The 17,579-nt window shown below is 38.8% G+C and overlaps 1 protein-coding gene and 1 pseudogene across 1 annotated transcript; one reads left to right on the forward strand and one right to left on the reverse strand.

Moving 5' to 3' along the window:
* The first annotated feature begins 7,470 nt into the window (after window positions 1-7,470).
* LOC110143974 (E3 ubiquitin-protein ligase RNF130 pseudogene) lies at window positions 7,471-9,037 on the forward strand (annotated as a pseudogene).
* Window positions 9,038-12,631: 3,594 nt separating this feature from the next.
* On the reverse strand, window positions 12,632-13,591 carry OR2C3 (olfactory receptor family 2 subfamily C member 3). The gene has a single exon (XM_020903746.2). It carries the CDS (start codon window positions 13,589-13,591, stop codon window positions 12,632-12,634), a length of 960 nt encoding a protein of 319 aa, XP_020759405.2.
* Between the last annotated feature and the right edge of the window lie 3,988 nt (window positions 13,592-17,579).

Raw genomic sequence — 17,579 nt, forward strand, 5'->3', positions numbered from 1 at the left:
TATGCTGTTCAAAAAAATCTATGTTTCTATTTTTGGACCAGTACCCTACTGTTTTGTAATAAACAGCTTTGATTAAAAAGCTGTAGCTTTTTTGTATAATCTGAAGTCAGGGAGCCTGATTCCTCCAGCTCTGCTTTTCTTTTCAAGATTGCTTTAGCTATTCAGGGTCCTTTGTGTTTCCACACAAATTGTGAAATTTTTTTCTAGTTCTGTGAAAAATGCCATTGGCAGTTGCTTGGGATTGCAGTGAATCTGTAGATGGTTTTGAGTACTATAGTCATTTTCAAAATATTGATGATTCCAATCCAGGAATCCTGAAAGATGCTGCTATGAAAGTGCTGCACACAATATGCCAGCAAATTTGGAAATCTCAGCAGTGGCCACAGGACTGGAAAAGGTCAGTTTTCATTCCAATCCCAGAGAAAGACAATGCCAAAGAATGTTCAAACTATCCCACAATTGCACGCATCTCACACTCTAGCAAAGTAATGCTCAAAATTCTCCAAGCCAGGGTTCAACAGTATGTGAACATGAACTTCCAGATGTTCAAGCTGGATTTAAAAAAGGTAGAGGAACCAGAGGTCAAATTGCCAACATACACTGGATCATCAAAAAAAACAAGAAGTTTCCAAGAAATTATCTACTTCTGCTTTATCGACTATGCCAAAGCCTTTGTGTTGATCATGACAAACTGTGGAAAATTCTTCAAGAGATGGGAATACCAGACCACCTGATCTGTCTCCTGAAAAATCTGTATGTAGGTCAGGAAGCAACAGTTAGAACTGGACATAGAACAGACTGGTTCCAAATCAGAAGAGGAGTCAAGGCTGTATATTGTCACCCTGCTTATTTAACTTGTATGCAGAGTACATCATGAGAAATGCTGGGCTGGATGAAGCACAAGCTAGAATCAAGATTGCTGGGAGAAATATCAATACCTCAGATATGCAGATGATACCACCCTTATGGAAGAAAGTGAAGAAGAACTAAAGAGCCTCTTGATGAAAGTGAAAGAGGAGAGTGAAAAGTTGGCTTCAAATCCAACATTCAGAAAACTAAGATCATGACATCTGGTCCCATCACTTCATGGCAAGTAGATGGGGAAACAATGGAAACAGTGACAAACTTTATTTATTTATTTTTGGGCTCCAAAATCACTGCAGATGGTGACTGCAGCCATGAAATTAAAAGACTCTTGCTCCTTGGAAGAAAATCTATGACCAACCTAGACACTTTGCTGACAAAGGTCTGTCTAGTCAAAGGTATGGTTTTTCTAGTAGTTACGTATGGATGTGAGAGCTGGGCTATAAAGAAAGCTGAGTGCCGAAGAATTGATGCCTTTGAACTGTGGTGTTGGAGAAGACTCTTGAGAGTCCCTTGGACTGCAAGGAGATCCAACCAGTCCATCCTAAAGGAAATCGGTCCTGAATATTCATTGGAAGGACTGATGCTGAAGCTCCAATACTTTGGCCACCTGATGGGAAGAACTGACTCACTGGAAAAAACCCTGATGCTGGGAAAGATTGAAGGTGAGAGGAGGAGGGGATGACAGAAAATAAGATGGTTGGATGGCATCACCGACTCGATGGATGTTAGTTTTTGTAAGCTCCAAGAGTTGCTGATGGACAGGGAAGCCTGGCATGCTGAAGTCCATGGGGTCACAGAGTTGGACATAATTGAGCAACTGAACTGAACTGAACTCAGGAACATGGTACATTTCCCTTTCTGTTACTGTCATGTTTGATTTCTTTTATCAGTGTCTTTTTATGATTGTTTATTATTAATTTATGGAATGTAAGAAATTTCTGTGTATTAATTTTCATCATGCAACTTTACTAAATCCATTAATTGGGTTAAATAATTTTCTGGTGGCATCTTTACGATCTTCTATGTATGGTATCATGTCATTTGCAAACAGTGACAGTTTTACTTCTTTTCCAATCTGGATTACTTTTATATCTTTTTCTTCTCTGATGGCCATGGCCAGGAGTTCCAAAACTATGTTAAATAATATTGGTGAGAGTGGGCACTCTTGTCTTATTCCTGATCTTACAGCAAATGCTTTCAGTTTTTCACCATTAAGAATGGTGTTTGCTGTGGGTTTTTCATATATGGTCACATATGATCTTTATTATGTAGAGGTAGGTTCCTTCTATGCCCTCTTTCTGGAGGGTTTTTTTTTTTAATCATAAATGGCTGTTGAATGTTGTTGAAAGCTTTTCTTTTTGTATCTATTGAGATTATCATATAGTTTTTAATCCTTCAATTTTTATTGATACATTGCTTGGTTTTTATATTGAAGAATCTTTGCATCCCTGGTATATATCCCACTTGATCGTGGCTCAGTTTAGTCGCTCAGTCATGTCTGACTCTTTGCGACCCCATGAATCGCGGCACGCCAGGCCTCCCTGTCCATCACCAACTCCCAGAGTTTACTCATGGTACATGATCCTTTTTATTGTGTTGTTGGATTCTTCTACTATTTTGTTGAGGATTTTTGTATCTATGTTCATCAGTGATATTGGCATGTAATTTTCTTTTTATGTTTTATCTTTTGTTTTGGTACCAGGGTGATGGTAGCCTCATAGAATGAATTTGGGAGAGTTCCTCTCTTTGCAAGTTTTGGAAGAGCTTGAGCGGTATAGATGTTAGCTCTTCTCTAAGCATTTGATGGAATCCACCTGTAAAGCCATCTGGCCCCGAGCTTCTGTTTGTTGGAAGATTTTTAATAAGTTACAATTTTGGTGCTTGTAATTGGTCTGTTCATATTTTCTATTTCTTCCTGGTTCAGTCTTAAAAGATTGCACTTCCCTAAGAATTTGTCCATTTCTTCCAGTTTATCCATTTCATTGGAATGTAGTTGTTTATAGTAGTCTCTTATGATTCTTTCTATTTCTGCAGTGTCAGTTGCAACTTCTCTGTTTTTATTTCTAATTTTATTGTGTCTTATTTTTTTCTTGATGAGTCTGGTAAATGTTTATCAATTTTGCTTATCTTCTAAAAGAAAGAGCTGTTAGTGTCATTGATTTTTTGCCATTGCTACCTTAATTTCTTTTTCATTTATATCTGCTCTAATATTTATGATTTCTTTCCTTCTACTAATTTTGTGGGCTTTTTTTCTTTCTTTTTTTTCTAATTGGTTTAGGTATAAGGTTAGGTTTTTGATTTGAAATTTCTCTTGTTTCTTGAGGTAGGATAATATTGCTAGAAACTTCACTCTTACAGCTCCTTTTGCTACATCCAATAAGTTTTGGGTCATCAGCCCCAAATTGTACAGTGAGCAGTATGGATTGAATTCAGTAGCACAGGTAGGTAGCAGTTGGGTTAGCAAATGACCCATCAGCCTGGCCATTTAAAACAACTTAAAGAAAGTACTAGCAATTCTTATAATTCTTGGTGCTAAGAGATGAGCAGAGCTCAATGCTGTCCTCTGTGGCTCTGGGTGATGTGTTTGGTCAACTATTTCTGAATAAACTGAAGAATACCTGCATTACTCTCTTGAATTGGCATCCAGTCTTGAGATCAAGAGGATGATGCATGTTTGGGAAAATGGGTATCCCAGTGGATACTCCTGTCCTGTTCCTTGCTTCTATGTTTGGAGGTTCTAAACTCTTGAGTACTAATTTTACATTAAACCATGAACAGGCAAAGAAAATAATAGTACATTCAAACACCAGGAGATATTTTTTATTCATCTTTTCAAGGAGTCAGGAATATTTTTCAGTTTTCAGACTGACATTATTTTACAGATCTTGAAAATTTTCATCTAATGATTTTAAAATTATGATTTTCCACTATTTGTTCTTTTTATTTTGTGGGTACTAAATAAGGTAAAAATTGTCAGTGACTCCAGTAACTCCTTTCCCAATTCATGTTACTTCTCTGAATCCCTAAGTCACTACTGACCTACTTCTTACCTCTCTTACTTCCTTACCTAAGCTGTCAAAATTTTTGTAATTTTAAACCAAATTCTCAATGGAGGAAAAAGCAAGGGCCTATTTATAAATCAATCTAAATTTTATACAAGCTGTAGAAAGAAATTGTCATTATTATGCCACAGTCCCCTCTGAGCATCTTATAAGATAGAGGTATAGAGACATTTTATATTCCCACATATAGATAGTGGAAGACTACAGGTAGTTCACCTGGCTCTTCATTTTCATGGAAGGAGATGTGCAACTGAGTTTGGATATGCACTGATTTCTGGTCATTGCCTGACAGGCTGGTGTTTTGTTCAGGGATTTGACAAGAAAAAGGCTGAGAAGTTAATGACAGATATCTGGAAAGAGGCTGTAGATGAACTTCTTGAAAGAGGCACAGAATGTGATAACTATTTCCTACATAAATCTGCACTAAAGTACATCCACTGCAGAGACGGATCTTGATAGTTGGTAGAAGCGAACTCTTCCAGTCGATACTAGTCAGTATTTTTTGCCAGTCTTGCTCCCAGGCCCATGTAAAATTGAACAAAGAAGCAGGGATGGAGGCTGTGAATTGATTCAAATTTATAACATTTCTCTTATTAAGGCTGATCTCTTAACTGGCACATTCCCAGGGGACTAGGGAACCAACTAGTGGTGTGTTGATTACATTAGACTCCTTAGATTATAGAGTCAATAATGTTTATTTCTGTAGGAATAGAAAAATATTCTGGGTGACATTTTTTCCCTTGCTCTACCACTTATTTTATTTTCTTGGGCTCCAAAATCACTGCAGATGGTGACTGCAGCTATGAAATTAAAAGACACTTGTTCCTTGGAAGGAAAGCTATGACAAATCTAGACAGCATATTAAAAAGCAGAGACATTACTTTGCCACCAGAGGTCCATCTAGTCAAAGCTATGGTTTTTCCAGTAGTCATGTACGAATGTGAGAATTGGACCATAAAGAAAACTGAACGCAGAAGAATTGATGCTTTTGAACTGTGGTATTAGAGAAGACTCTTGAGAGTCCCTTGGACTGCAAGGGGATCCAACTAGTCCATCCTAAAGCAGATCAGTCCTGGATGCTCATTGGAAGGACTGATGCTGAAGCTGAAACTCCAAAACTTTGGCCACCTGATGTGAAGAACTGACTCATTGGAAAAGACCCTGAAGCTGGGAAAGATTGAAAGCGGGAGGAGAAGGGGACAACAGAAGATGAGATGGTTGGATGGCATCACTGACACAATGTACATGAGTTTGACCAAGCTCTGGAAGTTGGTGATGGATAGGGAAGCTTGGCGTGCTGCAGTTCATGGGGTCACAAAGAGTTGGACACGATTGAGTGACTGAACTGAACTAAATTCATATGAAGCATCTCTTTCAACCACATTGCTAGGATATAAGAAATAAACTGTAAGAAAAATACTGTTAAAAACACAAGCACATAGAGACTGAACAATATGTTACTAAACAACCAATGGATCACTGAAGAAATCAAAGAGGAAATAAAAAAATACCTAGAGACAAATGAAAATGAAAGCACAATGATCCAAAACCTATGGGATGCAGCAAAAGCAGTTCTAAGTGGGAAGATTATAGCAATACAGTCTTACCTCATTAAACAAGAAAAATCTCAAATAAATAACCTATCCTTAACCTAAACTGACTGGCAAAGAAGAAAAAAACAAAACCTAATGTCAGTAGAAGGTAAGAAGCCATACCATTCAGAGCTCAAAAAATGAAATAGAGTTGAAGAATGACTAACAGCTGGTTCTTTGAAAAAATAAACAAATTTGATAAACATTTAGCCAGACTCATCAAGAAAAAAGGAGAGGGCTCAAATCAATAAAATTAGAAATAAAAAAATTAGAAATAAAGAGAAGTTACAATTGACATCACAGAAATACAAAGACATAAGAAACTACTAAGAGGTACTGCATGCAAATAAAATGGATAACCTGGAATAAGTGGAATATTCTTAGAAAGATACAATCTCCCAAGACTGAACCAGGAAGAAATATAAAATATGAACAGATCAATCACAACTAATGAATTTGAAACTGTGATTAAAAAACTTCCAACAAACAAAAGTACAGGACCAGATAGCTTCACAGGTGAATTCTTTCAAACATTCAGATAAGAACTAACACCTATCTTTCTGAAACTGTTCCAAAAAGTTGCAGAGGAAGGAAATCTCCCAAACCCATTCTATGAGGCAAACATCATCCTGACCCCAAAACAGACAAAGATACCACAAAAAAATGAAATAAAGATCGATATCACTGATGAACATAGATACAAAATTCTTCAACACAATACTCGAAATCTGAATCCAACAATATGTTAAAAGGTTTGTACACTATGATCAAGTGGAATTTATCCCAGGGATGCAAGGATTTTTCAATATGTGCAAATAAGTCAGTGTGATACACCACATCAACACACTGAAGAATAAAAACCATCATCTCAATAAATGTAGGAAAAGCTCTGACAAAGTTCAGCATCTAGTTATGATAAAAACTCTCCAGAAAGTGGGCATAGAGGGAACCTACCTCAACATAATAAAGGCCATACGTGACAAACCTACAGATAACATTATACTCAACAGTGAAAAGGTGAAAACATTTCCTCTAAGATCAGGAATAAGACAAGGATGTCCACCCTTTTCACTTTTATTCAACAAAGCTTTGGAAGTCCTAGCTACAGCAATCACAGAAGAAAAAATAAGTAAAAGGAATCCAAATTTGAGAAGAAGTAAAACTGTCACTGTTTGCAAATGAAATGATAGTATACATACAAAATCTTAAAGATGCTTCCAGAAAACTGCTAGAGCACATCAGTGAATTTGGTAAAGTTGCAGGTTACAAAAGTAACACACAGAAACCTGCTGCATACCTATGCACTAACAACAAAAGATCAGAAAGAGAAATTCAAGAAACAACCCCATTTACCATGGCATCAAAAAGAGTAAAACACCTAGGGACCTCTGGAGACAAAAGATTTGTACTCTGAAAACTGTAATACCCTGATGAAAGAAATCAAAGACAATAGAGATGGAAAGCTGTAACTTGCTCTTGGATTGAAAAATCGATATCGTCAAAATGACTATACCACCCTAAGCAATCTACAAATTCAATGCAATCGGTATCAAGTTACCAATGGCATTTTTTTCTTGGAACTAGAACAACAACAAAAAACTTAAAATTTATATGGAGACACAAATGACCACAAATAGCCAAAGCAATTTCCAGAAAGAAAAATGGAGCTGGACGAATCAGGCTCCCTGACTTCAAACTGTACTACAAAGCTAGTTATCAAAACAGTGTTGCAGGCCTTCTCGTGAGGAGCCCCCACTCAGCGGGACCGGCCACAGGGGATGGAGTGGGCCCGCCAGCCAGGCCCTGGAGTGACGTAGAGGAGACGACCAGGCGCCGCCTGGCCCGCTGTCATCGCAGAAGGGGCCCCTGGGCGCGTCCTGGAGGTTGGCCGAGCAGCGGTTCTGGGGCGCTGGCGCCCAGGAGTGCCGAGCTTGGCGCGGGCCGCAGGCATGCGTTCGTGCTGCAGGGCCTGCGGCGCCGTCCCGCCTCTCCCAGCGGCCTGCGAGCCCCCTAGGCGAGCTACCTTGGCGGCCCGGAGGGACTGCGAGCGGTGCTGCGCTGGCGGGCCGCCCGGCTCGCCGCGCTCGCTCTGCTGACCAGCAGCCTGTGACCAGCGCGGTTGGACACGCGAGCCAGGAGTGCTACAGGGCGCTCATCAACGTGACGGTGCAGGAGCCCGGCCGCGGCACCCCTTTTTACATCCACATCCATCGCGGGCGCTGTGAGCTTGCCCAAGGCGGAGGCTGGCAATGGCGCCGATGCCCATCCATGGCGTTGCTGATCATTTGGGCTGTGATCCTCAAACACGGTTCTTTGTCCCTCCTAACATCAAACCGTGGATTGCCTAGGTGCAGAGGGGAAATTGCACCTTTAAAGAGAAAATACCACGGCCTGCCTGCTTTCCACAATGCAGTTGCTGTAGTCATCTACAATGCTATATCCAATATATTATCTAGGGTGAAACAGATCACCAGCCCAGGTTGGATGCATGAGACAAGTGCTCGGGCCTGGTGCACTGGGAAGACCCAGAGGGATCGGGTGGAGAGGGAGGTGGGAGGGGGGATCGGGATGGGGAATACATGTATATCCATGGCTGATTCATGTCAATGTATGACAAGAACCACTACAATATTGTAAAGTAATTAGCCTCCAACTAATTAAAAAAAAAAAAAAGAAGAAAGAAATACAAAGGATAGCCAGTCACCATGACTCACCCAGGCACTGGAGATATTATTGTCATGATTACAGAATTGTGGGGTAACGATATTTGGAGTTATCTGGAGAAAAACATCTCTGTACAAATGACAATAGCTATTGGAACTCAAGCGCTGCAGAAGAACTTCAGCCATGACTTTCTAGTCGTCGGGTCAATATCTTTTATTGTTTTGATGATTATTTGATTACTATTTGATGATGATTATTATTTGATGGCTTATATTCTACTTCATTCAGAAGATCAGGTACACAAATGCCCAGGGGGCAGGAACCAGCGTTGTTGTGAAGATGCAGCCAAGAAAGTCACCGGCAAATAGACAACCAGAACAGTGAAAAGGGGTGGTAAGGAAATAGATCCAGACTTTGATCCTTGTGCAGTCTGCATAGAAAGCTATAAACAGAATGATGTTGTCCGGATTCTCCCCTGCAAGCATGTATTCACATCCTGTGTGGATCCCCGGCTTAGTGAACATTGTACCTGTACTATGTGCAAACTGCATATATTGGAGGCCCTGGGAATTGTGCCAAATTTGCCACTTACTGATTAAGTAGCATTTGATATGGAAAGGCTCACCAGAGCCCAAGTAGTTAACCGACAATCAGCCCTAGGTGAGCTCTCCAGTGACGACTCGTTTGGCCTGGAGTCACAACTTGGGGCTCTCACTTCTTCCGCAGGATGGGGAGCACCCTCCTAGAGCAAGAGAGATCAACCTCGCGGTGACAAAAGAACGATTTATTACTGACAGTTACGGCCTCCTCAGCGCTGTCACACTGCTACGTGATCATCAGAACCACAGCTAGTTGAATGCTAATGAGGTAGAATAGTTTCGAAGAAGGAAAAACTGCTTTCTGACTGATTGCCTTGAAAGAAAAAAGAACCTATGTTTGTGCATCATTTACCAATCATGCCACACAAGCATTTATTTTTAGTACATTTTAATTTTCATAAAATTGCTAATGCCAAAGCTTTGTATTAAAAAAAAAAAAACAGTATTGTACTGGCACAAAAATAGAAATACAGATCAGTGGAACAGCATAGAAAACCCAGAAATAAGTCCATGCGCTTATGGTCAATTAATCAACGACAAAGGAGGCAGGGCTACACAATGTTGGAAAGACAGTCTCTTCAGTAAATGGTGGTGGGAAAACTGAAGAGCTACCTGTAAAAAAGTGAAATTAGACTATTCTTTAACACCATACATAAGCTCAAAATGAATTAAAGGCCTAAATGTGAGGCCAGATATTATGAAACTCTTAGAGGAGAACATAGGCAGAACACAGTTACATAAATCACAGTAATGCCTTTTTTAATGTTTCCATTATCAGAGTAATGGAAATAAAAACAAAAATAAATGAGACCCACTTAAACTCAAAAACTTTGTAAAGGAAACCTTAAAAAAACTTATAGATAACCCACAGAATGGGAGAAAATATTTGCAAGTGATTAGTCTCTAAAATTTACAAACAGCTTAAGTGGCTTAATATCATCAAAACAAATGACTCAATCAAAAAAATGGACAGAAAACCTAAAGAGATATTTCTCCAAAGCAGACATACAGATGACTAAGAGACACATGAAAAGATGTTCAATATTGCTAATAATCAGAGAAATGCAATTCAAAATTACAATGAGATATCACCTCATGCTAATCAGAACGGTTACCATCAAAAAATCCACAAACAACAAATGATGAAGAGGATGTCAAGAAAACAGAACCTTCCCACACTGTTGGTGGGCATGTAAATTGTACAGCCACTGTGGAGAACAGTATGGAGGAGTCTTAAAAAGCTAAAAATAGAGCTACCATACGATCCTGCAATCCCTCTCCTGGTCATAAATCTGGAGAAAAATGTCCAAAAGGATATATTCACCCTAATGTTCATTGCAGCATTGTTTACAATAGCCAAGAAATGCAAGTAACCTAAATATCCATCAACAGAGGAATGGATAAAGAGAATGTGGTGCATATATAAAAAGGAATATTATCCAGCCACTAAAGAGAATGAAATAATGTCATATACAGCAACATGGATGGACACAGAGATAGTCATATTGAGTGAAATAAGTCAGACAGAGAAAGATAAATATCGTTATGATTTGTTTATATGCACAATCTATAGAAAACACTTATTTAAAAAGAAGAAACAGATTCAGACTTAGAGAATGAATTTATGATTACCAGGATAGAAGGGTACGGGGAGGGATAGTTAGGGACTGACAGGTACCCACTGCTATATTTAAAATAAATAGCCAACAAGGACCTACTGTACAGCACAGGGAACTCTGCTCATTATTATGTGACAATCTAAGTGAGAAAAGTATTTGAAGAATAATTAATACATGTATAACTGAATCACTTTGCTGCATACCTAGAACTAACACAGCATTATTAATAACTACTACAATATGAAATAAAAGGGTAAAAAATCAGTAAAAGTAATATCAAAAAATGTTTTTCTGTCTGATCAGCATTTTTCGTCACAAAAATGTCAATATTATTAACTTTCCAACACTGCTTTGAGTTTTAAATCAACAAGTACTGTGATTGCTCTGTGAACTTGATTCATTTTTTTTAGGGTAACATTATGTGCTAGTTTTCCTAAGTTCCAGGAATAGATCTCATGTAAAGATCTCACTTTAGGAATGAATAAATGCATGATTGGACATATGAAAGAAGTAAACAAATATTCTACTGAATGAAAAAATAACTTTATATTTCTTGTAAACAGAAGGCATAGAGCTGAATAAGAAAGTTGATATTTCTGTAATTAGAGATGATAAATCTGTATAGTATGATATTGATGAAATCTCTAATTGGCTGGAAATCCAGCTAAAAGTTCTATGCTTGAGACATTTGCATCTTTATATTCCTTCTCCTGAAGCGGTATGAATGTCATTTTGCTCACAACATTTCTGGCACCAAATGTGTGAGATTTTCCACATTAATAACCAATATTCCAACTCTCCAAAGACCAACTGTATATCTGAGAATTCAGTTTAATTCTGACAGTAAGTACACTTGAATTTAACACCATACCCCACTGATTTAAGAGCAGTCTTGCACAAGAGCCCTTCCCCCCACCTTCCCCCAGTTCAAAAGTCAGTTGCAAGTTCTAGATTGCCACAAACTACCAACTGACTATAATCATGGATTGCCAGGACCTGTCCTTTGGTCAGGTTAAATGATTTCCTAGAATGACTTACAGAACTCAGGGAAACATTAAGTGTACTGGTTTATTATAAAGAATATAAATGAAGAGGTACATGGGATGAGTCCTGAGCAAAGGAGCTTCTGTCTCTGCAAAGTTTGGTGTTCACAACCTTTTTGCCACATATATTTATTCACCATCCTGGAGCTTTCCAAACACCAGAGTTTAAGGTTTTTATATAGGTCCATTGCATAGGCATGATTGATTAAGTAAAAACTGACCATCGATGCCTTAATTTCTAGTTACTCCCTCTCCCCAGCGGTTGGATGTGGGGCTGAAAATTCCAAACTTCTAATCATATGGTTGGTTCCTCTGACACCCAGACTCCATCCTGAAGCTGTCTAAGGACTCTAGGTTGAGTTATTTCATTGTCATAAACTCAGGTACAGTTGAAATGGGCTTGCTATAAATAACAAAAGTCATTCTTCTCACTGATATCACTCAGAAAATTCCAAGGGTTCTAGAAGCTCAGTGCCAAGACTCATGATAAGAAAAATGTATCTATTTCTTATTACATCACCGGGATTTATAAGGAAAATGGCAAAGACACCTATGGATAAATATGCTAGACTTATATATCAGCCTAAAATTTTGATTTGTTGTTATTCAGTCACTCAGTTGTGTCCTACTGTTAGTATCCCCATGGACTGCATCACGCCAGGGTTCCCTGTCCTTCACTGTCTTCCAGAATTTGCTCAAGCTCATGTCCATTGAGTCACTTTGCAATTATCTAACTGCTATGAGATCAATAATATCTACATCACTGAGTCACTGCAAATATTGGGGAGAAAAGGCAAAGGACTTCACACAAATTAGGCACCCTTAGTGGCAGACATTCTATAAAATCCTAACAAACTAACATAACAATTAACATATGTAGCTACATAAACAATTTAAAATATCATAACAAGCATACCTATCATACATATAAAACTATATAAACAGCCAAATGATATAATTATGAACAAAAAATGAAAACAGATAACACTTTATCTTTATCTTGGCCTGAAAACAGTATGAGTACATCCAACTCAATTTGTCACCTACTTTGAACTCAAGAAATTTTGTACTGAAATGACATCCCAAATATTTTGCCCCTCCAAATCATGTATTTCTTTTTCTCTCATTTAAAAAAAATAATTTTGATCCCTTTAAACCAGCTTCCTCCTCACAACTGGTGAGTTTCTAAATATTACCTCGTGTCCCTCCAAAACCACAGTTCTCTAATACAATGTGCCTAAGTGCCTTCTTCACAGTCTTGTTCCTTAGCGTGTAAATCAGGGGGTTCAGCATTGGGGTGACCACAGTGTAGAAGAGGGCTACAAACTTACCTTGCTCATGAGAGCTTCTCTTGGCAGGCTGGAGATACATGAAAATGATGCTCCCGTAAAACAGAGCCACCACTGCCACATGGGACGAGCAGGTATTGAATGCCTTTCTCCACCCTTCTGCTGACCTGATCTTCAACACAGCCCAGGCAATACGGCTGTATGAGACCAGGATGAGACCCAGAGGCAAGACAACAAAGATAAAGCTGGCCACGTACATCTCTACTTCATTGAAGCTGGTATCCACACAAGCCAGTTGCATAATGAGGGGCATCTCACAGAAAAAGTGGTCAATGCGATTGTTCCCACAGAGAGGCAGGAGCATGGTGAGTGTGGAACCTACCATGCTGGTGGTCAGACCCCCAAGCCACGAGGCAAAAGCCAGGCTGCAGCAAAGCTTTGGATGCATGATGACGGTGTAGTGGAGTGGCCTGCAGATGGCAGCATAGCGATCGTAGGACATGACAGCCAGAAGGACACATTCAGTTGCCCCCAACCAGTGGGAGATATAGAACTGGATCACACACCCTCCATAGTTGATGGTTTTCTGTGGTCCCCAGAGATTGACCAGGAGTTGTGGGACGATGCTTGTGGTGAAGCTAATGTCCAGGAAGGAAAGGTTGACAAGAAAGAAGTACATAGGAGTATGGAGATGCACATCCATGCAGGAAACCAAAATGATGATGCCATTACCCAAGACAGACACCACATAAACCCCCAAGACAAAGATAAAAAGGATGGGTTCTAGAGAGGGTCGTTTGGAGAAGCCCAGCAATATAAAAACTTCTGGAAAACTTACATTGGCTATTTCCATCATACATACAGCTAGAAGTAGGGCAAACAAGTCACCTGCAGATGAGTGGGGGGCACAGGATATGAGTGATTACACAGGGTATAGTGATTATATCAGTTAGCAAACTTTAAACATAAATTTAAATCCTTTGTTCCTGAAAGCATCCCATCAACTGCTCCATAGGTAATGGCCCATCAGCTTCTTGAAGATCAGTTTGGAGTGTGTGCCAAGTGGCATGGAAATATGCATAGCCTGGGGAAAAATGGACACATGCAAAGTTTTTGGCATTGAGTTTTTATTGGAATATTATTTGTAGTAGCAGATGTGGAATCAACCTAAATTTTTAGTGATAAGGTTTTCATTGGGTGGAGGATGGCATTTCATGTGATGAAACACAGCACAGTTATTAAAATTGAGCCTGTGCTACTTCCCTAGTATGTTAGTAGCCACATGGGTTCATCTTGACATTTCTTGTTCTGTCAAATCTCACAAACATTGGCAAATTTTTGTCTTATTATTAAATATAGCCAACTTCTCATCACTTCTCACCAGCTTTGCTGCTTCTACTTAGCCTTTGCTGTTATCATTTGTCACCTGAACTGTTGCTGTAACATCCTAGTTTGTCATCCTGCTTCCCTGTTACTTCCTTTCGAAGTGTCCTCAACACAATATCAAGAAGATTATGTTAAAATGTAATATGGTCATAATTGCTCCACAGCTCAACACCCTTCTTATCATAGAAAAAGTCTTGCAGTGGTTTCCCTCCAAGGTAGCCACCTGCTCTTATTCCTCACCTCCTTAAGGTTGTTTTTCAAAAACCATCTTTTACTGAAGGTTTCCCTCACTGTGTTATTTAAAGTTGAAAAGAACAGCTCTCTCCCATCTCTCTTACCCCCCTTTCCTGCTTTATTTTTTGTCCATAGTACTTATCTTCATAGAACAAATATTCTGTTCTAATTTATTGTGTCTATTACCTGCCTCACTCCGTTACAGTACAAATGTCATGGACATAGGGCTTTCTGTTACTTTATTTTTGAGTTCCCAGAGCTAACTCAGTGTCTGAAACACAAAAGTTCCTTAATCGACAGTCATCAAATCGGTGAATTGTGAAGCAGTTTTGTTAAAATGATGTGTGAGCATGATGAAAGAAGAACTAAGGCAAAATAAAGGTACAGTTGAGGGACATGCAGTGTAACCTCAAGCAATGCTGCAAAGAGGGAACACTTAAAGCTGTCAAAGTCATGCACAGCTGACCCAGACTATATCTTCCTCTTATAAATGTTGAATAAAACAAACCAGAACTGAGCACGGATAATGTGTGAAGTCAGAAGCCCTCTTAAAGGGAAACAGCAAACACTGCTTCAGTTATCTCTGAAAAGTTCTGGAACCTTTGTTTACAAACACATGAAATTTTTCTTCCCTGGTTTTTGAAAGGAAAAATAAATGTATTACAATTAGAGTTCATTCAAGTGTGAGGATCTGAGCAGCTATAAACTCAACTATCAACGCTTTCAAAATTCCAGAGAGGGAAACTTTTCCATCTCTATAACTGGAAGTTGACCAAGCAAAATAAATTGAACACATGTATGTTTATAGTGTTTTATAATACATGTAGAATTTCCCCACACATTTGGAGAAATGGGGCTCAGGGAGCTTTATGCCTTTCCCAAAATTCAGGCACAGAACTTGTACTGGTTTGGACCTTACTGAGCTAGAATGCTGAGAAAATCATCTGCTTAACATATAGTACACCAGAGCAGCACTGAGCTTCTCCAAAACCATCAGGAAGAGGATTCAGAACCCCTCCAAATTTAGTAAGCATAAAGAGTGGTTTCATAATGTGGAAGTGGGAGAGGAGAGGTGAATGAGGATAGTGCTGTGCAACTGATTCATGACACAGTAAAGGAATTTCCCCATACGCAGTCACCTCAGATGAATTGATGAGTACCTAGAAAAGTAAAAGGCTAAACTGAAGACTGCATTGTCTCTCATGGGCTTAAGTATCCCTACTGGAGATATGAAAATTTTATTAGCACACATATGGAGAAAATGTGTGACTGTCACCAAAAGATGGGGATCAGAAGTTCATAGTCATGAGGTAATAGTTTGGTAGAATTTTTGAGAAAATGGAGATCTTAGTGATAATTTGATTCATTTCTGGAAATGATCAGTGAAGTGAAAGTCACTTAGTCATGTCCAACTCTTTGCAACCCCATGGACTATATAGTACATGGAATTCTCCAGGCCAGAATGCTGGAGTGGGTATAGCCATTCCCTTCTCCAGGGGATCTTCCCAACCCAGGAATCAAACCGGGGTCTCCTGCATTGCAGGTGGATACTTTACCAGCTGAGCTGCCAGCCTGGAGGACTCCATGGACTGTAGAGTCCATGGGATCACAAAGAGTTGGACATGACTGAGTGACTTTCGCTTTCACTGTCGAAATGATCAGTGGCTTACTCAAAGTCCAAGGGTTGCTCAGTGCAAGTACTGGAGCTATACTCAAGCAATCAGATTCTTAGTACAAGAAAAAAAAAAAAAAAAAACTCAGTAAAGGAAGAGTTTTGCTCATTCAATGATTCACCAAAGCATCACAATAAAAAAAAACCATTCTTGAAAATGTGACCCAGCCCCAAGTTCCGTGACGTTATGACAAAGAAAGGTAGCATGGTGAGAGTTACAGGAATGAGTTCAAATTTTGTGAGTCAATTACGTCATCACAAATTCTACCCCTGAATTTATCCAACCTGCTAATATCCCCAAGACCCCAAAAAGAGCAAATCGACATGGTGCAGTGCTCTCAAACTTAATTAGAATTACCAGAAACTGTATGATTCCAGTTTATTTTAAATATCATCAACAACAAATAAATCTGAGAATATCACTTACTGATGGTAAGCTAGCAGTATCCTCTCTCTCTATGCAGGGTGCAAATATTGTATAACAAGTAGTATTTTATTTCAATAATTAATAAGATCCATTAATTCAATACATATGGCTTTAAAAAGTAGGAGAGTCAGCAAGGTATTTTGATGCTCTAAAACTGCTGGAAATCTCCAAGTCAGTGATGGTAGGTGTGCTAGATTCTCTTCAAATGCATATGTGAGGGCAGCCTTGAGTTTTAAAATTAGAATAGGTTTAAATTAGAGAGAAAAAACTTATTTTTTCCTAAGAAAGGTGTAAGCAAAAGAAGTGAGAATGATTCACAGAATTTTCAGAATGAGAAATACATGGCAGTCCCCAGAGATCAAGTGTGTCATAAAACCAATAAAATTACAAGACATTCATTTTATCCCCTGGAGCATTCAGGAAGGAGGCAGAGTGTGATTACATCAGGGGAGTGAAGTTGGAGGAGGAAAAGCTTTGGGGATTTTCTTCCCTATTGAATAATTACAATTCTGCTAGAATTTCTATACACATAGAATTGTTCATATGTGTACAGAAGTGTCAGTTTGAATGCTATTTCAGTGTTATTTTAGGTTTTTATACTGCCAAATATTGATTGTCTATGCACTTATGCAATAGTGTCTATATCTTGTGAAGAAGAACATGAAATATTTGCTCACTACAGTAACTTCAGTACTTGTGTTACAGATATTTTTTCAAAATTCAATTATTCTATTTTGGAGTGTGGACAGCGATGGACTAATATTTTTCTTGATAGAACAAGGTTATTTTTACTGTAGTAACATACATGTAACATAAATTTGCTAGTGTAACCACTCAATAATGTACAGATCAGTGGAATTGTGCATTTACAAAATAGTGCAACCATCACTCATATCTAGTTCCAGAACTTTCTTATTAACCCCCCCAAACCCCTTTTCAGCAGTCACTTTCCTTTTTTTTTTTTTCCTTTTTCTAGTCTTTGGAGAAATCTACTTTCTGTCTTTATGAGTTTGCCTACTTTGGATATTCCATGTAAATGAAATCATAATGTATGTGGCTTTTTATGTTTGACTTCTTTCACTTAGCATGTTCTCAGGTTTTTCCATGTTGTAGTGTGTATCATTA

Source organism: Odocoileus virginianus, chromosome 3, assembly GCF_023699985.2.
Source record: "Odocoileus virginianus isolate 20LAN1187 ecotype Illinois chromosome 3, Ovbor_1.2, whole genome shotgun sequence".
Taxonomy (NCBI): Eukaryota; Metazoa; Chordata; class Mammalia; order Artiodactyla; family Cervidae; genus Odocoileus; species Odocoileus virginianus.